This window comes from Caenorhabditis briggsae (genome assembly GCF_000004555.2).
Source record: "Caenorhabditis briggsae complete genome, chrX, whole genome shotgun sequence".
NCBI lineage: Eukaryota > Metazoa > Nematoda > Chromadorea > Rhabditida > Rhabditidae > Caenorhabditis > Caenorhabditis briggsae.
The window spans coordinates 15,417,543-15,441,530 of NC_013491.2; the positions used below are offsets into that span (position 1 = coordinate 15,417,543).

At 37.5% G+C, this 23,988-nt stretch overlaps 6 protein-coding genes across 6 annotated transcripts; 5 read left to right on the forward strand and 1 right to left on the reverse strand.

Moving 5' to 3' along the window:
* Positions 1–519: 519 nt before the first annotated feature.
* CBG15553 lies at positions 520–1,895 on the forward strand (the record flags this gene model as incomplete). The annotated part of the gene is made up of 4 exons (XM_002645379.1): positions 520–679; positions 1,330–1,531; positions 1,578–1,658; positions 1,709–1,895. 4 exons carry the CDS (start codon positions 520–522, stop codon positions 1,893–1,895), a joined length of 630 nt encoding a protein of 209 aa, XP_002645425.1.
* A 713-nt stretch (positions 1,896–2,608) lies between these two features.
* CBG27934 lies at positions 2,609–3,419 on the forward strand (the record flags this gene model as incomplete). The annotated part of the gene is made up of 4 exons (XM_045240220.1): positions 2,609–2,747; positions 2,821–3,016; positions 3,063–3,140; positions 3,191–3,419. 4 exons carry the CDS (start codon positions 2,609–2,611, stop codon positions 3,417–3,419), a joined length of 642 nt encoding a protein of 213 aa, XP_045099666.1.
* Positions 3,420–4,909: 1,490 nt separating this feature from the next.
* CBG27935 lies at positions 4,910–5,638 on the reverse strand (the record flags this gene model as incomplete). The annotated part of the gene is made up of 2 exons (XM_045240221.1): positions 4,910–4,934; positions 5,550–5,638. The coding sequence occupies 2 exons, from the start codon at positions 5,636–5,638 to the stop codon at positions 4,910–4,912; spliced, it is 114 nt and encodes a 37-aa protein (XP_045099667.1).
* A 4,496-nt stretch (positions 5,639–10,134) lies between these two features.
* On the forward strand, positions 10,135–11,378 carry CBG27936 (the record flags this gene model as incomplete). Its single annotated transcript, XM_045240222.1, has 5 exons — positions 10,135–10,225; positions 10,646–10,714; positions 10,759–10,824; positions 10,874–11,059; positions 11,230–11,378. 5 exons carry the CDS (start codon positions 10,135–10,137, stop codon positions 11,376–11,378), a joined length of 561 nt encoding a protein of 186 aa, XP_045099668.1.
* Positions 11,379–15,194: 3,816 nt separating this feature from the next.
* On the forward strand, positions 15,195–16,170 carry CBG27937 (the record flags this gene model as incomplete). Its single annotated transcript, XM_045240223.1, has 3 exons — positions 15,195–15,805; positions 15,853–15,955; positions 16,114–16,170. The coding sequence occupies 3 exons, from the start codon at positions 15,195–15,197 to the stop codon at positions 16,168–16,170; spliced, it is 771 nt and encodes a 256-aa protein (XP_045099669.1).
* Positions 16,171–18,223: 2,053 nt separating this feature from the next.
* CBG15547 lies at positions 18,224–23,398 on the forward strand (the record flags this gene model as incomplete). The annotated part of the gene is made up of 9 exons (XM_002645378.1): positions 18,224–18,359; positions 18,528–18,605; positions 19,196–19,315; positions 19,373–19,786; positions 19,848–19,956; positions 20,002–20,123; positions 20,201–20,571; positions 23,087–23,232; positions 23,335–23,398. 9 exons carry the CDS (start codon positions 18,224–18,226, stop codon positions 23,396–23,398), a joined length of 1,560 nt encoding a protein of 519 aa, XP_002645424.1.
* Positions 23,399–23,988: the final 590 nt, after the last annotated feature.

The window sequence follows — 23,988 nt, forward strand, 5'->3', positions numbered from 1 at the left end:
CACACCGCTTTGAATGTTACCGAAAAAGACAAAGTCACACCTGAAGGACATTCAACACATGATCAAACATTTTGGCGCGTAAACAAGGGTCCTGGCACCGACTGTTTTGTTTTGTTTGATTTTCTAGTGCTTGTCATATGCTTTTTCTGCTAGGGAACGCTTTCTGCATCTGTTGTCATCAAGGCGTGTGTACCACCCGGAGACAACTTCGACAGGTGTCATAGTCTTTTCTAGCTTGTTGTAATTTTTAAAATGTATTTGACTGTTCGAAATCTCTATTCAGTATGGTGGGTATTATAATAGAGACGCAGATGAATCCAAAAAATTAGTTGGGCGGAGTTTTTTTTTCGGACACTGTCTCCCCATTCACTCTTCTCTTTCTCTCTTCCTCAAAGTGCACAGTATTTCAATTATGTTTTGCTACACGATCCGCTGCTTGTTTTCAAAAGTTTCTCTGTTCTTTTCTTTCTGATTCCTCTTGTCGTTTTTATCTAGTGAATTTCAGCCTCTCGCCCAAACATGAAGATCATCGCCATCGTCATTCTTGGCATGCTTGCCGGGGAACACCACGTCGCGGCCCGTCCCCCATCTGCACCCTATATCGGAGAAGTCTCCTTTGAATTCTATCAGAATCAAACTTTCGGATTCAGAGGGCCCCTCAAGGAAGTGCTTGGAAATGGTGAGTTTCGGTTGGGGGAGGAGAGGAATCAAAAAATTTAGAACTTCGAGAAAATAAACTTGGGGTTTTCAAAAATAAAAATAGTATCGGAAAAATTTTTATCGTGGGAGAACATTAAAAAACATATTTTTCTCATAATTCCGTTTATATACGCCCCTCTAGGAATTAAACTTGATTGACGGTGTGGCACCGTTAATGACTGAGCCATACGAGTAAAGAAGGAGCGGGCGATTGGTATGCATAACGGTGTGCGCGATAGCTCTACGCAGAGTGACATTAAGCGTACACCGTTACGACAGAATGCATACTGTTGATCCAAAGTTTATCCAAAAAATCTCCTGTCCATCTCCCCCCCCCCCCTCCTTTGAGTAATTTTATGATTTGAAGATTTCAAATATACCTATTTTCTTTGATATATATCAGAAACCTACCAACTGATGAAATATTGGTGGAGTTAAGGTGAATAATTTTTATTTTAATATTCTCTGAGATTTTATGAAGAGACCGAGATAATTGAGATCAAGGTGCACGTATAGGATGGGCTTCTATTAGAAAATTTTGCTGCCTCAAAAACTAAGAAAAACCAGCAAAGTATTTGATATATTTTTCTTTTGACAGCCTGTTCGGAAAATGGATTTATTTTGTTTCAGCTAAGTATTACGACGCGCAGGTCACCATCAGTTATGTCTGCTCTGCTCCGATTGCCTGGAGTTTCGGAAAATGCGACAGAAACTACTACCGACAAGATCGTGAGAGCTCGAAGGCGAGAATTGTTTTCGACACTGCAGGCGTGGATACTCTTCTCAAGTTGATTGAAATGGAGTGCTATGAACCTGGAAAAGATCAGGAATAGTGAGTTTTCGGGAATGAAAATGTTCAATTATTCCTTCAATTGCAGTATCCAATTCTACATGTTCCCAACAGAGGATTCCTTCACTAACTGCAGATTTGCAGTGGCAATTGCTGCGGAACCAATCGAGTAAGTTAATACGAGACTGAGGTTTCAATCCAAAATATAATGAATTACAGCATGGAAAACTTCACTCTTTTCCATTTGCCAGGATCCGCCCTCCACCTGTACGAGGAGAAGCCACCAAAAATCGCCGAAACCGCCGAAACGTCCGAAGTCAGTGATCGTCATCTCCTTCTTCGTGGACTCATCGCTATTTCATTCTTCATCGTTGGAATGTCAATTCTCCTCACACAATCGTGTTAAGAGTTCCTCCCTTCCACCCCACCCGACCTTTTTCTATACCATTCTCATCCTGTTACATGTAATTCTAGCTCCCAGTTCACTACTTACAATTTTTCATCCCTCATGTCTCGGTTTAACAGTGTTTTCTCGAATCCCAATCTGAACTCCTTCCACATTTTCTCAATTTCAATTTTTCTATTTACTGTTCTTTGAAGCTACCTAGAGACAAAGAAACGATTCTGAAATATAAATCATTTTGTGTGTTTCAACTTTTGCTATTTGTGTTGCAAAAGGAAGAATCCCATCAAATAAAATGAAAATGATAGTTTATAGTCCCATTTTTCAAAAAACTGAATTCGATGAAATGTATGATATAAGTAATGAAGAAAGTGATAACAGATTAAAATCATTTCAAAAGAATTGGATTTGAGTGATATGGAAGATCATTGAGAAACTTGGAAAATTAAAAATTTCGAATCCTCGGAAGAAGAGAAGAATCAATAAAACAGTTTTTTGCAGGACAGAAACATTAGGAACAATTTCTACCATATTTTTTTTCAATCTTATCTCCTCTTGCTCCTCCTCAATCAATTCTGATAATCTTTTCTTTTCAATCTACTAATGCTTTTTTCCAGCTTTTCTTTTCATTTAAAAACAATTTTCCATCAGAAATATTGTCTGTCGGCTGGCAAACCCTTGGACTACTGTTTCTAGCTCTTTTGTGCTTTTCCGTCATGGGTGTATTTCTCAAAGTTTTCTTCATTCTTGCTATTACATTCTCAATAACTTTTTCAAATGCTGCGCAGTCTCACTATTTTTCCTTCCACAATTCCTACGACCTCCGACTCTCGATCAAAAACATGATTTCCTACGGTAATCGGGTTTTATTTATTATAATAATTATAACTCATCTAAGTCTTGAAAATTTGAAAATATCTTTTTTCAGTGAAGGGAGATTATAAATGGGTTTCTGTTTCAACTAAATGCTCATCACCTGTCAGAATATACGTTGAAACGTTCTCGAATGTCATTTTCTCCCAGAAGGGACCGCAAAAACAAACGACAGTTACTTTTGATTTGAAAGCAATTGAGTCGTTGTTAACGTTCACAGGGAAAAAAGACGCCAAGAAAAATGCAGATATGTAAGTCTAGAAAAAAGGCGAATAGAGTCTTAATAACATCTTTCAGAATCTTGCTTCGGTTCTTTTCTACCAAATCCACTCTCACAAAATGCCAACTCACCTTCAATTTACACACAAAGCTCAAGTAAGTTTTTGGAAGAAATCAGCATAGCATTCACAATCGACCATTTTTAGCAGTGAGAATTTCCAATTCATTGTATCCGACTCTTACGAGCGGCTGGAGCAGCCATCGGATCTTTCACATCAAAGAATCCGTTTCTACATGATTCTATTGGCTGGTTTGCTGATCCTCATCTTCTCGTCCAGCGTCATCGTAGGATGTCTAACGTCTGAGGGTTTGAGCGAAGACGACAATGTGGTTGAGATGGGTGAGATGACCGAAGTTGGCAACCAATTAATTTAAGCGAAGCTTCGCTCCGAAGAAATGGAATTATCTTTCTGTGTTTCCAAACGAAACTGAATTTTGAAACTACAGAGATCAACATTCAAATTTTAAATTTTTTCGTTTTCAATATTACATTAATAAATTAATTCAAAAAGTTTCTTGAGTAGCCTTCAACCATGAACAGGAAGGCCAGCCGATACCAGATAAAATACAGTTGGCACTAACTTTTCAGAGGGAAGGCAAAAACAATTGATTTGAAAACTCACCAGCAGAAAACTTACCAACAAGAAGAATAATATTAATAGGAATAGTAAAAACTTTGAAGTAGCCAAAATAATTGAGTTTCGAGTGAAGAACCATCTCTTCTGAACGCCTTCTACCGCTACCGTCTGTGCTGGGTTTGAAGTTGAAATTTCATTTTTTTTATTCATGTGCAAAATCCCATTGGTGTTCAATCACATTGACTTAAAGCAGATTGATGATTTTTTTGCGGGATGCGCAAACGTGTTTGAAATTAGCAATATCTTTCATTCCCAGCTTGAAAATGATGTTTGTCACAACAACATTCCGATTACTGATGAGAGCAACAAACCCGATGGATACAGCTCACTAAAAAACGTAATGAATTTCTGGAACTTTCTCTATATAAATGGAAAATGAAGGTTAAACTCACAGTAGTTAAGTTGCAGTGAGGATACCATAGCTCCCTTGACATTCTCCAGGTTGCTTCTGCTTCCACGGTGTGCAGCAGATTTTCCTCATTCACTCCTTGAAATTTCTTCATGCTGACAAAACATAATTCTTCATAGTTCATTTCACAACATTCGATTGATTCAACACGGTTTTCATTTCCATTCTTCTTCAGTGCATCTGATGATGAAAGTCAACATCTTGGTTTGCGTTCCAGCTCAATATCAACCGATTTCCATACTGAGTTCTTGTTTTTGTAAACGATCGATGTGAAGACAAAGCATCAACTAGAACACCGTGAAATGAATGAAGATTTCGCAATAGTGACAATTACATTTCTGAAAAAATATTTCTCAAATCATGACCACGACTTCTTCGCATCTCTATTCATTAGGTAACACATTTATAACTACTTTACGGAAAGTTTGATGGAGTGTTTTCTTTTTGTTTCATTCACATTAGTTTTCATTTTTCAAAATACCGTCAAAAATTTATTACAAGACACCGCAATAAAGGCGGTGTTTTGCCACAAAAATGCGGACAACAACGCGCGTTCTTCAATCTGGGACTTCTAGAATAGAATTTTAGAAAAAAAATAGTTTTACGGCAGTCGTAGTCATATTTCAAGTTATCATAGGTACTCACCTTCTATTAAACGTTTTGAGTGAAAATATCAGTGTGCCTTTATCATTTTAATTTCAATCGAGCACTTGGCTGTGAAATCATCACGAAATGCATCACGAATTTTCAAATTGGAAAATAACCACGCAGTCGAAACTCTGGTTACAGATGAGAGCAATGTAGCAGATGCATGGAGCTTACAAGGATGTCGTGGTTGGAGCTCTGAATTTATTTTTTGAATGAAAATAAAAAATGAAAATTGAACTCACAGCAATATAGTTGGAGTAGATAATCTAGCTCTCACGCCCTTCATAAGGAAGCACCATCCATGAAAAGCTCCCAAATGTCGTACAGCGAATGCTGGAATTCGTCCAGCGTCGCCATGTTCGTTTATGGCATATCCTATGTGATTACCTGTCTTAGCTTTTTGGTTTTCTGACCGTAGTGACTTTCTTTTGTACTGTTGACTCATTTTTCGATAGCTGGAAGGGGGCTCTCCGAAACTGAAAATGATGAATTGCAACAGAAACCCCACAAGCGATCTGGAAATTTTGTTTTTATCTTTTTAATCGTTGTAAGCAAAGAATCACCTCAACTTCATGTCGACAACATAGATTTTTTATACGTGGGGTTCAAGATCAAAGACGCATTTGATCGATTCATACGAAACGACAATTATGGACGGCAAATAAACGATTTTGAGCAAAGAATTGCTTGGGTTGATATAACCAGAGTCTCACATCGCTTATCATCGGCTATTCCTTTTCTCGATATCCAATTTCTTTTATCTATCTGCAAATCGTCTACATTTCAAACTTTCATATTTAAACGACTCACATGTACGTCACGTTGGCTACATAATCCTTTTTGTCCGTATCGTTGCCAGAGAGCAGCGAGACCATAGCTGATATGTCGGCAATAACCATGTCTTAGAGCAATAGGAACAGAGCGTAGAAACCTTGTGAGTAAACTTGAAAACATCTAGCGAATTCAACGAAATTTGGGTTCCAATCCCATTTTCCTTGAGCGAATCCATGAACTCCGAAATCTTGAGTGATTTCAAAATTAAATATTTCGTTTTTTGTTCCAGCTCAGCATCAAACCAATTTTTTTATGTCGAATGTTCGTTTTTGTACAAAATTGATGTGAAAAATCATCATTGAGATCTTCGTAAAATTAATGAAGTTTTCGGCATGGTAACAATTCAACCTCTGAAATAAATAATCATTGTTTAACAAATTTTTGATTTAGTTTCAAAAACCTTGATGAGCTTATCTTATATTTTTCTCTTTTATCCTTTTTTCATTTTTCGAAAAAAAAACCGCCCAAAATCAACAACGACACTCCGAAATAACGGCGGTGTCTCGCCACAAAAATGCAGACGCCGGTGAGCGCGCGTTGTTCGAACTGGAGTTCTTGGAGAATGGAGCTAGGAAAAAAATCCTTCCATGAAAACTGTAGTCGGCATATTTTCATTTTCAATAAATACTCACCTTTTACGAAACGTTTTGATCAAAAGCATTGATGTAATTTCAACCGGCCTATTGATGACGCAAAGAAATGTGATGGATGGAATGAGTCCGGGATTAATGAAAGATCCGGATTTAATATTCCAGTTTTGTTTCAGGTGTGCAGGTCCATCTCAATCGCCAATTTTAGAATTTTTGTTTTCCATCCAATGATTCCTTCCGTACAGTCGGCACGTTGCTAAATTGTTTGCTGAACAGTGACTCACAGAAACGAATTGGGTGAAGAAGGACCTCTCCGACCGAATCATGAGCACGGAGCAAGTAGACCATGACTGCTCAGTCGTCGAAAACAACATCATGGAACTGAAGAAGTAGGGCATGGGGTCAGTGCATCTGTTTTCTCAATCTTCCTTCTTCTGACAGAATCTGGGTCATATGCATACTGTCTGTCTCACTTTCTTGATTTTCCGGTAGAAACTATACAAGTAATCTGAAAATTTGCGGTTTTGTCTTAATTGAGTTCATTCTTCAAATTATTATTTGGAGAATATTTTGCTGGAATCTAAACCAAATCAGTTGCAATGAAAATTCGTTGTCGCAGGAGATCACCATTTTTTGTAGCTACATTCTGTTTCAATTTCTGGCTGATGCCTTTTGTCTGTGATTGCATCATCTGACAATTCATATCCGTCCGCAAGGAGGTGGAGAATTCGGTTCCAGCTTAACGCGTTACTGGAATGATGATATGCAAAGAAGTGTAAGAAGGAGATAATCGTCGAGCTAGCCGAAACATCTGTTTTCGAGATTTGCAGCGGGCTTGGCTCATTAAAAATTCCATCACTGAAACAAATAATCATGGATTCCCACATTTTTGGTCTATTCCTAAAAACTTCGAAGAGTTTTTATATATATTTCTCTTTTTATGGTTTTTTTTCAGTATTCAAAAAACCGCCCAAAATCAGCAACGACACTCCGAAATAACGGCTGTGTCTCGCCACGAAAATGCGGACGCCGGTGAGCGCGCGTTGTTCGGACTGGAGTTCGTGGAGGATGGAGCTAGGAAAAAATCCTTCTATGATAGCCGTAGTCGGCATATTTTCATGTCCAATGAATACTCACCTTTTCTAAAACGTTTTGGCCAAAAGCATTGATGGATTTTTAATCGGGATACTGATGACGCAAAGAAATAATGGAATGAATCTCGAATGTTCAGGTTTCCGATACCAGATGTGCTCCAGGTGGGCAGACGATGTATTCTTTGCTGGCATTATTAACACTAGAAGTCCAATGATTCTTGTTGTACAGTCTACACATTCCTGAATTAATTGCTGCAAAGCGGATCACAGAAACGAATCCGATGAAGAAGTCCTTTGTTGACCGGATCATGAGCACGGAGCACAGAAACAACGACATATCTATTGTCAAAACCATATCGTGGAACTGAAGAATTGGTGGGTTTGCTCAATGCATCTGTTTTCTCAAGCTTCTTCTCTTCTGACAGAATCTGGATCATATGCATATGATGTTTCTTCAATGTTGGTGCAAGTCCGACGTGGCTGCCTGTTTTATCGTTTTGGTTTACCGGCAGCAACTTTACAAGTAATCTGAAAATGTCCCGTTTTGCCTTCACTGATTATATTAATTGTAGAATTACCTGGAGATTTGTTTGCTGAAACCACAATTAGATCAGTTTCATTGTGAATTCGTTGTTGCAGGAGATCCACAGTATAGTAGCCGCGTTCAGTTTCAACTTCTTGTTGATGTCGGTTGCCGCTCAAATATGTGATTGCATATTCTGACAGATCCGATAGTTAATTTCCGTCCATAGGCAAGGAGCTCTCGGATTCAGCAACCCACGTCATCGGAATGATATTATTCGATCTCATGAAGAAGTGAGAAATTGGTCGAGTTAAGCGAAACATCAGTTTTATCGGTCTTCGGATTGCCTTTTTTGATGTGCAAGTGAAAAAAACATTGATGTGAGGAGCAGGCGGGCGACACGATGGATCTCATTGCAATTTCTTTTAGCACAATCTAGAGAATCAGCAATTTGGTCCGATGTTTGCACTTCGAATATTGTTGCTACGACCTCCGCCAATTTCACAGCCACTTTTCGAAGAGATGGCCGCAAATCTCAAAATCAATCATCAGCCAGGATTCGTTATGGCGATTTAAATGTTTCGAAGAGGCTGAAAATAGATTTTATTATCTTTGTAACTCAATCAAAGAACTTACGCAAAACTGGAAATAAAATCATCACAGGTTTCTTGTTGCCATTTCATATCCAGCTCCGCGCGTCAATTGGATGATGATAATCGATGTAGTGGAGAAATGAGAAACTTGTCGAGCTGAGCAAAACAGCGGTTTAAAAGGTTTGTCGGATGCTAGAGCTTCTTCTGATGTGTAGATGAACGGAAAATTGATGCTAGAAGCAGGCAGGCGACAGTATGAATCTAATCTGATTCGTTTCCAGCAATTTAATGCGTTTTTTCAGCTTTGAATCTTGTTGTTGCGTGTCACTCGCCAATTTCCCGGCAACCTTATCAAGACTTGGCCACAAATGCCAGAAGCCTTCTACTGTCGGGATTCGTAGCAGAGATAGGTTGATTTGAATCTTTCGAATGGGCTGAAAATAGTTTTCATTGTTTTTGTAACACAATCGAACAACTCACGCAAGGTAAAAAGTTTTGAAGTACTCTCGATTTGCATTGTATAATTCCCATCAAATTTCTTCAAAACTTCAGTCTTCACATCAAAATAAAGAGTATTGGATTAGTCCTAAACTTCAAACTGCTTCGTTGTTTCTACAGCGAGCTTCTCAAATTTCCTGAAACCATTATTCGCGAAGTTGAGAATATGTTGTCCACATATCCGTTAATCTGAAAATAAAACACATAGAACATTATTTGTTTCTGCAAATCATGCAAATCTATATTTCGATTTAATTTTCTTTTCTCAGCTAAATATTTGCGTTGTTAACTTAATTTTTTTTTGCAATTTTATTTTATTTTACTTCCAAAATTTATTCATCAGAACAATTGTCTCATTAACAAAACAGTTACCATTTTTCAAAAATCCAATGTGGTTTTCTGTTTCCGATCTCAAAATGACACCCGCATTTTGTTCAAAATTTTTCGACCCCCCATTTGAAGAAAAAAAAAACTCACACTTGTCTTTGTTTGGCGCGAATAGATAGTTGACCGTATTTGAAACGTGAATTATTGTCTAGTAGAGAGTGCGCGTTAGTGCTGGCAAGGAAGGACCACGGAACAATGCGCACGGGTCGTAAAATTGATCGATATATCACCATCGGTGTCTGTCCCTCTTCAATCTGTGTGCTCTCTCTTCCCCATTCCTCCCCGAGATGGTGACCTCTTCTCATATCGTCGTCTGTATGCCCCTCCAGTATTCCGCTTTTTTGCAAAGCAGGAACAACACGTTCGAATGAAGACGAGGATAGAGGAAAAGGCGGCACTGCCCGATGGCCCGACGAACAAACATCTACTCTCAACTGTGTTTAGTGTGTACTAGTGATAAGGAATGGTAAGAGTCTACATTACAATTCCACACGTACATAAATTTGATAACGAAATGTATGTAAATCGGTTGGTTGTCTTGCACTAAAAACAAATCAAGGATGTCTGCATTTTGAGATAATCTTATAGGATCTTTATGGGAGTCTGTTTAATCTGTTTCAATTACGGAAAAACGGTAGAGTACTTTACCATTAGGTATATGAGCCCACATGTTCTCTGCTTCTCCAGTTAAATAATAGTTTCCGACACTTGCGGCTTCGTCAGTTGTTCAATTTTTTCGTTCGTTTTTTGATGCCTCCTGCAGCTCGTTTCTCAATTCTACTTTTTCATCTGCCTGCGTTTAAGCGCTATTCATTTCATCCTCTACACGATTAAACTTCACAATAAACCTTTTTTCAGCTTTCAGCTTGAAACGAGATGTGCAAAACGATCAACAAAAAGTACAATCTACACAAATGTGTCCGAATTATTTGGCAACGGAACCTCAATTGTTTGCCTCCAAAGCGAAGTGAGTTTTCCTTTCAATCCAAAAAGATTTAGAAAAAATCACTCTATCAAAAATTTCATTAATAACGATTTTTTTGATTTTGAGATTCATTCGGTGTTCACTGGCCGAATTCATGGAAATTGAGCGGTAGGTTGCTTACTATTGGCAGGGCCGACACAATGACCATTGACAGTCGAAACACAAAAAACAAATAAAGACGAGCACTAGATTTACAAAAAAATTGAGTTTATAGGAAAAAAAGGCTTCAAAACTAGAAAAAAACTTGGTTGGCTGGATTACTCGTTTAGCTCACGAAGGACCAGAGTTTTCAATAATGTCTTTTCAAGACATCAAAGTTTTAAAACTTCAATTTGATTTTTTGGATCTGGTCGTAGCTTACATTATCATTATTTGATTCTCGGTACAATAATACGATTTCAGAATTTACTGAAACTTCTATGAATAACTACGTGTGCTGTTCAAGAAACTCAAGTGCGGTTCAAAGTACTGGTAAGCGACTTACGATGCTCCCAAGCAGTTTCTTTGAATTTCAGACACATCAGGAAATCAAGAGAAAGCAACAGCCTCAAACAAAGAGGATTTGGCTCTTGCTGAACAAGGTAAGCTCCGAATCAAACGACTTTCAAAATTGCTTCAAACTTATTCCAGAAGCTTCTCCATCGAATGACAGCCCACGAATGATGACTAGATATAGGAAGCGACTATCGGATACCGCCACTCTAGCTATTGATATCAAACATAACCGTCGAAGCATGTCTAGCAACAGCCAACCTGAAGCCGTCTCCCGACAGCAGTTAGTTACCTCGCTCGGAACTCCGGATTTTTTCACGAATGGTATGTTTGAAATTAATTTCATATTTTGATCCAAATCCCTGATTTTCAGGGCTTCAATACTTTGGAATGACCAAATAAGCCAATCTTAACGCAAGGGATAAAATTACTCTCAAAGAGTATTTGGAACGTAAGTTACACGTTTTTGGAATGTTCAATAATATTTTTTATAGAAACTACACTTCTTTTTCTGAATGCTCCAGAACATAATGCGTCCGTTTATGATTGGGTAGAAGAAAACAAAGAATTCATCGAGGAGAGAGCCAAGAAACTCAAAGAATCTGGACTCTATCCACTGATGAACAAGGAGAGCTCATTATAGGTGTGTGGATTTATCGTTATTCTGTCGGTATGGAGGGAAGATTACACTCTTCTACCTGTACCAACGAAAAATCAACTCTGTCAACATATATGCGGAATCGTGAAAATGAGCGTTACGAGATTTTTTGTTGTTGCAAAAATTGGTTTCTCCGTAATTTTGCTTGTAGAATGATGTTTCTTATATAAGAAGAGAGCGGCAAACAAAAAATTCTTATTAAAAATTTTTTGCTATTCAAAAACTTATTCCAAATTTTCTCGTGAATGATTGCCAACGTGTTCAACCTAAAAATCAACTTGTAACTTGTAAAAACGACACAACTCGAATTTGTTATTTCCGATAGAATTGTAGAAAATAAAATGTATAATTCTCATGTTCTACAAAATACTTTTTTTTTTTGAAAAATGGGGCAGATGAGCAAAGCAGCTGCTCTGAAAAGGTCAGCTCAAACAGCACTGGTGCAGCTTGTATTTTTCGAAAATAATTGAGCATTGACCATTTAATTAGCTTTTTATGAACTGGATTGAAGTTTTTTTTCTGGTTTTTTACGAACACATTTTGATTTTCAGATCAAATCGTTGTCTGCATTTTCCCGATGGATTTTCCATGTAGCATAACATTTTCTTTCCGAGTAGAAATTCCGAATACGAAGTTGGTTTTTGTTTCTTTTTTCGCCGTTTCACATCTTCCTTTATTTCCGTGGAAATACTTAGCAACAACTTCCCGTTTCTAAGTTTCACTTTTTTTTGTTTTTTTTTCTTATTGAAACGTTCAATAAATTTTTTCCTTCTTTGTTTTATGTCAGAAAAAATGGATTTCCTGGAAAAAAGTGTTGTCTGTGTCTCACCGAATTAGTGCTTCAGATCAAATTCCAACGATATTTGTATTCCAATTTCCTCAAAGATCTTTTCTAGAATTTTCCTAAAATTTTTCTAGACAAATCACAGGACAGAATGAAGATCAGTTTTTTAAAAATAAATTTCAAAACTTTCAAATGAATTTCAGTTTTCGGTCGGCTCAATTTTTTCTCATTTGTCAGTCGCTTAATCTGACAACATATGTTAATATGTGTGCCGTTATTAGATTCTTGAGCCAGAAAAGCGCACTAGGCTAATCCATCCCCAAAAAATCGGATCTAATCTTTTAATAGAAGCTTTCTTTTTTTCCATACGAGCCACATTCATCACCTTTCCTTTGCGGCCATTTACTATAGTAAGAATAAGGTTCTGCTCTCGAAAATAAACGTAGTTTGAAATCATCAGTCTCTTCTTCCTTCCTGGGGATGATGTCTGGCCGTACCTCAATATAGAGGAGCAATAACGAGGGGATTTACTCCCTCGACTTTGCCAGTGTATATATTTCTCGTGAATCTATCAGACCTATTCAACATCTTCTTCTTCTTTTCCATTCCATTTCCCTTGACAACCGAGACTTTTCATTTTCTCCGTTTTCCCATTTCCGTTTCGGCCCGCCCAGCTGAGTATGATTTTGTGGGTAGATTTTGGTTTGCTCATTCGTAGTTACCCTTCTCTTTCTTTTTCTTCGTTAACTTTCCAGAAATTTTATATGCGTTGTGTTGTCTTTACTTATTCAGGAAATATCATTAATGTGTGGTGGTGCTGCGATGTCACCTCATTTGACTCATTGAGAAAATTGTCGTTTTTCCGTTTTTCGTTAACGCTGCCACAACCATCATCATCATCATCGTTGCAGGAAAAACGGAGCGGGAAAGATATTTATGTCCTAAGACCCTTAGTCTCCCTCCTCTCCGTTTTTTTCCACCGTTTCAATACCCTTCTTTCCTCGAACCCTGCATCTTCATTAAACACCCCGCCTCCTAGTGGCTCCGCTCTCTTGTTTTGGACACACGGAGCCGGCACCCGGCACGTTCTCATAGTCCCTTTTGCTATCCGTTTCGTGAGAGTGCATGCTTTCTGCTAATTGTTTCGGACGTTCGCAGGCAGTGTTCCAAGCAAAGAGATACAGACATTTGGAACGACGGAGCGTATGGCATGGTCCATCTCCTTTCTTTTTTTCTTCCTAATTTCACTCTCTCAGATTGTGTTCTTGCCGACACTCAAATACAAACAACCCACTAGTCATCTGCTATTTTTTTTTTCATTTTCTCTCTATTTCTGGTTCGCCTTCTTTGTCTTTCCTTCCTCCAAAATTTCGAACCCTACACCTCGTCCTAAACGTTCCAGTCATCAATTTTCAATCAATGGGTGGCGCAGACGGAATGAACGCGGCGCCGACGTCCGCGACCGGTCAAATGGAATGGCGTCGCACACCAATCACTTCTCAAAGTGGAAACGGAACGCTGACCAATCCGGATTGGCTAGCAAAAGAGTCTCGTGGTGAGAATTCAAACCAATTCCAATACAAGGTTAGTTTCCTTTTCCTTACGATGAACTTGAGAACGTCGTTCTCATATCTCAAATTCTCATCTTTTTCGCAGAAGTCAGAATGTCATGTGCTTTTTGAAAAAGGAGAGAAAAAAAAATGGCGGACGTTTTTGAAGTATTTTTGCTTCTAGTCGAAGAACGTTTGATTAATTATGGTGAAGTAACGAATTTCGTAGACCCGCAACTTCTATTCTAGTTGGTTAACAAGTATTTCTTCTTTTTTGCTTCGAAGATGATTCTAGGAATATTGTAGAACCCGAAATTGTATCGCTTAGTGATATTCTTCCTGATCATACTAGGAGTGAGCAAATTCTACAAAAAAGAGAAAATTGAATGATAAGAAGTTCAATACGATTCTGTTTGGATTAGAAATACAAACGAGAATAAAAATTTCTAGCTGTTAATCCTCAAATATGACGAAGGAAATCTTGAAACGTGACATCTCGCTAGATATTTTTCGTTTTGTTTTTACTCTGTTGCTGGAATTATTATTTCTGAAAATACAGTACCGGTCAATATAATGTACAAAAATATGTTTTTCAGTTTATGTTGACCGTCATTCAGATTTTTAGTTGATTTTCGGCCACTTTGATAATTATCTGGAGTCTAAAACTCGGCTGTGACGTTTCCGATTACTTTGAAAATGTTGCATGGTCTAAAACAGACCTAGATTGAAAACTTTGAATTCACATAATTTTTTGAAAGTTTCTGGGTTTCCAGCTAATAGTGAGTTACTAAAAGACACCCATTTTTATCTGTTTTGTTTTGTGAAAATAAGAAAAAAAACCTGTGCCCTTCAGAAAACGGCAGGTAGCTGAAAAAACTTTCGAAAAAAAATCCAGAAATGCAAAATTTTCAATCTAGGATTGTTTTAAACCCACCATATGTTCGGAACGGAATTCGGAATTCCGAACATTCCGACCATTTTCGGAATGAAATTCCGGTCGGAATAATTCCGAGAAAAAATTCGGAATGAAATTCCGGTCGGAATATTTCCGAAAGATTTTTTCGGAACGAAATTCCGACCGGAATTTTTCAGACGCATTTTTCAGAATTAAAACTTTTTCGACTACAGTATGACGGGAAAAATTGACCTGCGGGTCTCAAACAGAATTAATTTTGATATTTGTTTTGCGCTGTCGAAATCTTTCTGTCAATTTTCAAAAGATTTTTGCGGTTTTATGATGGGAAATGAAATTTCCGTTGTAAAATTCGAATTTTGAAAAATTCCGAAACTTCCGAAATTCCGAATTTTTTCAAAATCGAAAAATTCTGAGACTTTTTAAAATCGGAATTTTGAGAAATTCCGAAATTCCGAAAAAGGCCAGTCCGAACATCCCTGCTGTATTACTGTACTACTGCAACTCGACACTTTTCTCTCTTTCAAACCCTCACCGACGCCTGGAACGATGATATGTTAAGAATTTTGCCAACCGACTGGGATCATATGGTTGAATATCCACTGCCTGGTTGCGAGCAATTCGGATTCAAGGAGCTGGTTCCCACTTATTACAAAATGTTCGAACTAATGGTCTCGGAGGAGCTTCCAGGAGCACCAAGCCCAGGATTTCCACGTCGCTCTATCAATTATCCAAGCAGCAAAGATATGTGTAGCCCGGTCTTTGATCATTGTCAAGTGGATCCAGAAATGTTCCGTCCGCTGATGAATTACCCTGTCAAAAAACAAGAATATGTTCCAATGGAACAAGATGTTGCTCATCAAATGAAATATCTTGAATTGGAAAAAAAGACAACTCCAGGACCCGGGCCTAATATATACTTTGGGCAACATGCCAAAACTTTCGTTCCGGCTACCAAGAATTTCAATCCAGCTCAAGGGAACTCTAAAACACCAATTAACGGATATAAGCCCAAGAATCTGGATGCCGAGTTCCCAAACCTCAATGCTCCGGTGAAGAATGAGCACGAGAAAATGAAAGCTACTGTGGAAAAGAAGCCACATTATTTAAAAAAATATGACCAGAACAACATCGATTATCGCAAACCACGTCATTACGGCAGAAGGTAATCTAATTCACAGTTTTTTCTTTTCAAAATTTAAATTTTTTCAGAGATGACTTGATCAACCAGGAATACATCAACAACCAAATCAATAAGCTGGTACAGGAAAAAAGAAAGACTGGAGGAGCAATTGTAGAGGAGGAGAAAAATGATGTTGTTGAAGTTCCAACAAAACCTCATTATTACAAGAAACACCAATATCAGAACAATTATCAACACCATCACCACAACCAACGCCATTTCCATTACCAAAAATCTCACCAAACGTAAGTTCTAGTCTTACTGAGTTTTCTGGATGACCCAGTTTATAGAGCTTCGATCATGATCCGTGTTCCTGTACCACGACCACCAGTTCATCTCCAACATAGTGTTTCTCCAGTTGGAACAAGTGTAGTTGACGAGGATGGAGTCACCAACAACTTCCAGAATTCTCGCGGTTTCCGTCAGTGGACTAGGTGGAGAAACATAGAGGATAGTCACAAAACTTTAATTTTCAGAAACGATCAAAATTGAAGTCTCCAGACTTTTCAGATATCATTCTTTGCCACTCTTCGCATCTCCTTTTTTTTCATTCCCGAATGATGTAACAATTGATAATTCACCCGATTGCTAATAGTTTTGTGATGCTTTTTCATTTTTGTAAGATTTTGTAGTAATAAATCACGTTGCAGACACGTTTCTGATTTTTTTCACGTTTTCAAGAGTTCGTTAAGTTCGCCACAAAATATGAATATATAGACTTTAGTTTAACAAATGCGACATATGATATGAGCTCTCCTTAGTCTAGACTAGTTTTAATGAACAGTTGGTGGAAAAGAGCCAGACATGTTATCAAATTGACCGCTTGTTTTAATGATGTAGTTTATGAGGCGATAAACGTCTTTTTCTCGACAGCGACGGGGCGTATCGGTCAATTTTAGGCCAAAACTATTTTTGTTTTTCAGAATAATGTTAGTTATAGCTTCCAGGCCGACAGTTTGAATAAAAACTTATCAGTATATGTTATTGTTTTGTTGATCATAGAGTTCAGTTTTTCGAAGAATTTTTCAAAAATATCCATCCCCACAATATAAATCGATTCAAATCTCTACTGACAACAATTCATCATTATTAAATCTTTTTTTCCACAATGATTTGTATTTTTCTCTGCAGCGATGGGTCTATCAGTGCGAATTTTCAAGTTTTTAGGTCAAAATTACTTTATTGTTTTGGAAAAATGTCAATCATGAATTCCTGTTTCCGGATACTGACCAAAATATGTCATCACAGTTTGCTTGTCTACTATAGCGTTTAGTTCTTCTGGATTTTCCAGAAATATCCGTTACGAAAAGCTATAAATCTAGTTGAATCAATACTGATTAAGATTCATCACTATAATTTTCTAGTCCACCATAGCGTCTAGTTCCTTAAAGAATTCTCCAAGAATATTCAACCCTAAATATTATAAATCGATTTGTGAGGCGAAAAGTTTATTTTCCTCTGCAGCGACGCGTCTATCGGTGCAAAATTTGAATTTTTTAAGCCCAAAACAATTTTTGTTTTTCGGAAAAATGTTAGTTATGGCTTCCTGGTTGAAAATTTTACCAAAATACAACACTATAATTTTCTGGCCCACCGTAATGTCCATTTTTTAAAAGTAATTTTCAGTAATGGCCAGCCGGATTTACTGTAAATCAAATTTTTCTGTGAAGTGACGGGTCCATCGGTGCTAATTTTAAAATTTCAGGCCAAAACTATTTTTGTTTTTTTCGGAAAAATGTAAATTATTGCTGACTGGCGGAGATTTTTACCTAAAATTCATCACTATAATCTTCTTCTCCGCCATGGCATTTTGTTCCTCTAAGAATTTTCCAGAAATATTCATCCCAACATAATGTAAATTGATTTGAATAATTTCGAAATACAGAGATCAAATTTCAAACTCCCGCCGCTGGCCTAACGACCGTCGCGGCCATGGGCGCCGCGTCCTCGCGGGAGTGAAAGGGGAGTGCGAGTTCCCACCTCCTGTCGGGGTGTGGGAGAAGCGCGCTCAGACTCGGTTTTAGGCCTCACTTTTTTCTATTCATTCAATTTTGTCCGACCGCTAGGATGACTGTTTTACAATTTATGAAGTTGTTGATAACAATTTTTCATTTTTTCCCCTATTTTTATTCAACATTCTACTCAACAACTAACATATAGGCCATTGATAGGACTTTCTGTGTAAATATTTTTGAGAGATGGTTACTGTAGACTTGACCTTCTTCTTATTGAATTAAAAAAAATGAACAGCATTCCTGATTCTATTCATATCCATCCATCAATGTGTATTTCGTTTCGTTTTTTATTCGGTGTTTCCCTGTCTCTTCTTTCTCTAGTTTCGTGTTTCATTTACCTCCGACCACCACTTGAAAGGTTCTTGTTACTTTACACACAGAGAGAATGACACTCGTCCTGTCCTTTTGCCAAAGGAATCAAGTTGTATCTATCGACAAGATAATGCCGCTTGAAAATAGAATCGATGATCTTGAAAGGATTACGGTAGTTGCCACATCGTTCTTATTACAGAAGGCGCATAGTTCGCTTCTCGACGAGAGGAAAAATACAAAGTGATGAATCAGTACGGTAAATTGGAAACTAAACAACAGAGGAAATATGCCAGAGGTAAGAAAAAAGGAGCGCTATCTCAAACGAAAGCTGCCAGCTTTGCCTAAAAAGTAGCAAAACCTGATTGTATCAATTTCAGACCAATTCCGAATTTTCCGAGAATTCTGCAAGTATCAGCGTACTCATGGATTCCCTGCTCCAGTATTTGACAGAAATGGTGAGTGCGATACTGTAGCTATTTTTGTGCTATGTTCTGCTCACTCCGTATATTTTAAGCTACAGTATGGCTTTAAATAACTTGAAACACGCGTTTTTCAGTTTATGTAGCCCATTTTCAATTGTATAGAGCTCAGATTTCAAGCTTCCGATTACTTTGAAGATATTAGTGAATATAAAACAGACCTAGATTCAAAACTTTGAATTCACAGAACGTTTTGAAAATTCCTAGTTTTCAAGTTATTTACCAATTTCCGAAGGACAGTAAAAGTACAAAAATAGCAAAAAGAAAGTGTCCTTTCGAAATCGGTGAGTAGCAGAGAAACTAGAAGTTATAAGAAAATTCTTTAAATGCGAATTGTTCAATGTAGGTCTGTTTCACACTCTCAAAATATTTCAAAGTGATCGGAAACTTGACAGCCGAGCTAAAGATTCCTGGAAATCATAAAAATCAACTGAAAACCCCGCTTCTTCAAATTTTATTTTTTTTAGTAGGTTCCACAATTTTAGTAGGTTCCACAAGTTACATAAATGAATGTTTTCAGTTTTTTCCCCAGTAAAAAATTATTATCACTTCTGAATTTTTTCCAGGTAGCATTGTTAATCAGCCACCCCCACTTGGCTCCTCGCCAAAATCACCTCAATTCCACTCCCGTCCAGGTTATGATTATCAGCGACCAATCAACGGCATGCACTTTCAACAGGCTTGGGGTGAGAAACTGTCATAAACCAATAATCAGGAGCTATCAATCACTTGTTTCATCACAGATAACAACTCCTTTGCACTGAGCTTCACGCTTCCCTGTGATCAATTCTCTCCTGCTCATCAAGCATTCGATCAGTTCCGCAATCATCCGTGTCTTCCAAATCATCTGATTCCAAGAAAAGTGATTTTCATGTACGATCGCCCGACAAATCAGATGCCCCCGAAAACGGTTCAATTGGTTCGCAATCCATACTATCAGCCACCAGCAGTCCAACTACGAGAAATGATGAAGGGAAATTTCAACGTTGTTCGATACAACGCGAAGGCTCAAACGGAATGGAGAGAACATAGCGCTGATAACAGCCATCGTTTGCATAAAGCGGTATTGCTGTCGGGCGAAAAGGCGCCGACGCCAACGCCGAACTGTAAGTTAGACAGAAAGGAGTGGAGTACAAAAAGCAAAATGATAAGCGAGTGTGTGTCGGTTGAAAATGCAATTTTGAATGATGCGATCAAAATTATTACGGTATATTTCAGTGATTCAACCAGAGATGGCAGCACATCAGCGTTCAATTGCCAAAGTCGCAAAATGGCTTGAGGAAATGGACGAATTGACTCAAAAACCGTATGAAGCTATTGAGACCACGTGAGCATCTAGCTGAAATATCTGAAATACCTGGATACTTTACAGACATCCTACTGTTGGCGAATTTCTTGAAGCCAACCCATCCGCTTCGATTTATATCGAAGTTCACGGATCTCAATCGCCTCGTCGCAATTTGAAAAACCTCGCCGTTCCTCTGTCGCCGAATGGTAATAAATTCATTCGCTTCCCATTTTTTCCCTCTGACAAGTGCCTACTGTCACTTCCAAGGTCGTCTATTTTTCAGTGAAACACATTTCTTTGGTATTGGGAACGAAGGTGGAAAGGGCACGCAGTGGTGGTGTCGATGTCGACGGTGATCATCATGACAGCAGCAACAGCAAGAAGAAAATCGAGGAGAAGATGGAAACAAAGACTGAGGAGAGGAAAGAGAACGAAACTGGATTGAAAGGAGACTCAGAGAACAATGCGTGTTTGGTCGGCCAAGAATCATCAGGTGCCGAGAGGTGCTCCGAGAGCAACGGATCCCAGACAAGCGGCTTCAACGATGCTCAGTTTTCTCATGACGACGTGGAGAGTCAGGCGGGTATGTTGCACTTTTGGGAGAGTGGCGTGTTGGGGAGCCAACCGGAGAACTTGGCAATTGGAAAGGAGGAGGTTTGAGGAAGGAAAATAATAAATCTAAAAAGTCACGAGTCTTGCGAGTCGAAGAAAAACAATTTGATTGATAGTGTAGAGGAGCATGAATTGAGAGATAGACTGATTGGTTAAGGGATGAAGGATGTGGTAGATGTTGAGTGTAAAATAAAGTTCACTGAATCATCAAAAATGAACAGGTGTGATATCTGATTTGGTTATTTTGAGAGGAGGAAATTTTCAGATCTCAGGAGTTTTGACAAGCCTTTCAAACCAAGATTTTGATAAATTTCAGGATAACTTGAACTAAGCCTAGCTGGACATCTTGAAAAATTTTAGATTCCGCTCGCCAGTTTCAACCGAATTGTATCAGTTTCAGTACCAAAAATCGCGTTTTCAGTGCAAAACAGCAATTTTAAAAACGATTTTCTCAACTTCAAAGACCTTAAGGACATGAAATTTTAAAACATGAATTTTGTTGGGTTATAATTAGAATTAAATGTAATTTAATATTTCAAACATTTTCTCGAATATATATTTTGCTATTTTTGAATAAATCTGTAAAATCGTGGAAAATATCGAAAACAAAAAAAAATTTCGAGAAAATGTTTGAAATGTAAAAATTCATCTTTTTCTGAGCAGGAACTTTTTATTTTACCTTTTTATTTTGTAGTTTTCGAAAAAATACATTTCAAAAAATATTTTTTGACCCTGTGAATTGGAAAAGCATTTAATTAGCGTTCAGTACGTTTTCATGCTTCCAGATTCTTTTTGTAAAATAATTCAGTTTATTTTTGAAAAAATATGGTTTTCAAAGGAAAATTTTTGTGAGTATGTCCTCAGATTTTGGACATCGATGTTTCACAATCAAGTTTTTACTGAGCTCAATCTTCAATTTTTTTTTGCAGACGATGAATCCGAAGAGACCCAATCCGATGAGGAGGAATCTTCCGAGTGAGCTCTAAGCGCTCTGAACCCCCAAAGACCACTGTGGAGCTGGTCGCAATTGCTCCCACCCCAGTTGAAAATCCTTAAAAATCATTTCATTTTTTATTCTGTTAAATTTCTTGTACCATTTTCTTTTTCTTCTATTGTTTTGTAATGAGAACTATCTTTTCTATTGTACCGTTGTGTTTTGAATGTTTGGTGGCCTGCGTTTTCTGTTGTATTGAGCTTCAATTTTTAAAACGTAGTTTTAATTTTTTAAATTTTTTCTGGTTTTGTTTTATTAAATGTTATTCTTCTCCACATTCTAAAAATATAGACTTTTTCAGTATTTTTCTTTATCTAAGCTCGCCTTAATCTTTTTGTATTCCTTATTTTTCACTTAATCCAAATAAATTCAGAACTTGTTATAGAACGATGAGTGTCTCAGGTTTCAAAAACCTGAGACTAATTATTTTTCTGAATCTGAAAACTTATTGCTTCCCTAGCAGACCCTACCCTAGCAGTTTTTTTCAATGCATATCAAGTCTCCATATGAGTTATACATATCTTTTTAGTTTCACTTCCTCTAACCATCAGTAACCTTGAACACTCGAACATGCGCCAATAGGTTAGAAATGTGATAGTGTCCCATAAAAAAAGGAGATAGAAGAAATAGTTTAATTGGAAGTACTTAGACCAAAACATTGATAACAGTCTTCTCTACTGGTCGAAGTATTCTTTTTTGTCTTTTTTTTTTAAAATTTCTTCGATTTTCAATTGACCGAAAACAGTTGGGTGTGAGTGCATCTCTGTTCTAAGACTTCCAAAATCCGTTTTCTTTATCACTTTATCACACTTTATCTCGTTTAGGATCAATTTCGCGGTGATATCCATCTTTCTTTCTCTGTTCATACACAATAAGGGGATTATTCATTCTCAGGAAGAGACATTCGCTTGTTCTTTCTTGTATCATAAAAGAAAATTAATCCTTATCTCATCTTCAGCCTTCAATTATTGTCAGTTTTTTTTTTCATTCAACAGCACTTTTTTCCGAAAAATGCTTCCTGATTTTTTGCCGTGTGAAACAAAAGAGTATACCAATTTGATCTGAAAATATATTTTTCAATTCTACAGATATCTCGATGACGTTGACAAAAGAAGCCCTGAAATCATTTGAGACGTTACGACCGCGTACGGATAGGAGTAAATCTCGAGAAAGTTCCAAACCTCGTAGTACAGATAGTTCTGGTAAATCGAAAATGGGAAAATTGAATACGAGTATTTAACATTTCAGATGGTGAAGAGAGCAATCAGATTTTTGATGCTGTAGCGCCTCCAGAGGTTTTTCATCATCCATCTCCAGTCCGAGGTAATTCAAAAAGTAATTTTCGTGCATAGGAGAAGTTTTTAAAAGATTTTCCTGATGAGATTGAGGATGAAGAACCATTCAAAGCTCATGCCTTTGAACTCAATGTGCAGTTACAAGTGGCCTCAACGTTTGGGATGGTCTCTTCCCTATCTTTCAATAATGAAATTGAAAACGCTCATAATATAACTAGGAGTAAGTATTACTGTGGTCTCATGCTATATCTAAAAACTTTAACTTCAGGTATTTTCTCGTTTTCTGATAGTCAATCTAATAGCCTTCACGTGTGCCCCAAAATTCGAAGATCCTCTTCTCCGTGTGTCAGTTTCTCTTCTAGCCAGTTCTCGAGTCAAAATTCCGTGCCAGTTTCATATATATGTGAAGAAAACGTTAATAAGAAAGTTTCAATGTCTCCGATTCCTCGCTTGAAAAACGAAAAGCTCAGGGTGATTTCTATGCTAAATTTTTCAATTCCTTTGTTTTATTTTCAGAAACGATCGTGGGATAGACGTTCTTCAGAAAAATAAGAACAATAATACACCATATGTGCATTAAGGATTACGACGCTGATTTCTCTTGTAAGCACAAATCGGCTAATTAATCCTTTTCCTAAATCTTTCCTTTTCTCAGTATGGTGCCTATTTTTGACACAATCACGTATGAATAAACATTATTTGAAATAAACTAATAGAGACTAATTCACAAAAGTTAGATCATAAAACCTGCATTAGAGTGCTTCTGAAAGGTGGTTTTCCGAGGTATTCACAGCATACTAATTTTAATAAAGATTTTGTTGAAGAGAACCTAAAAATATATAAGATTGGTCGTTTCAAAAAGTATTGCTGTCACAGAGGCTGGAAAATTAAATGTGCCTTCAATTCTTTGAAATCTCTTTTGTAGGATTCTTTTATTGTCAGAGTATTTCAATTAAAACAGCTCTAAGTAAAATATTGAGTAGTTCAAAGTTCGAGTTTTTTAAAATAGAAGCTGTGAGATCCTAACTGAAATAAATCTGTAAAAAAACGAGCAATTTGATCAATCTCAACAGACGACGACTTTGTTCTCATTTTTCACCATACCGTATTTCCTTTCCCACCTGTAATAGAAGCCCTCTCCGCAAGGTGTTTCGAAAAATAGGAGCCCAC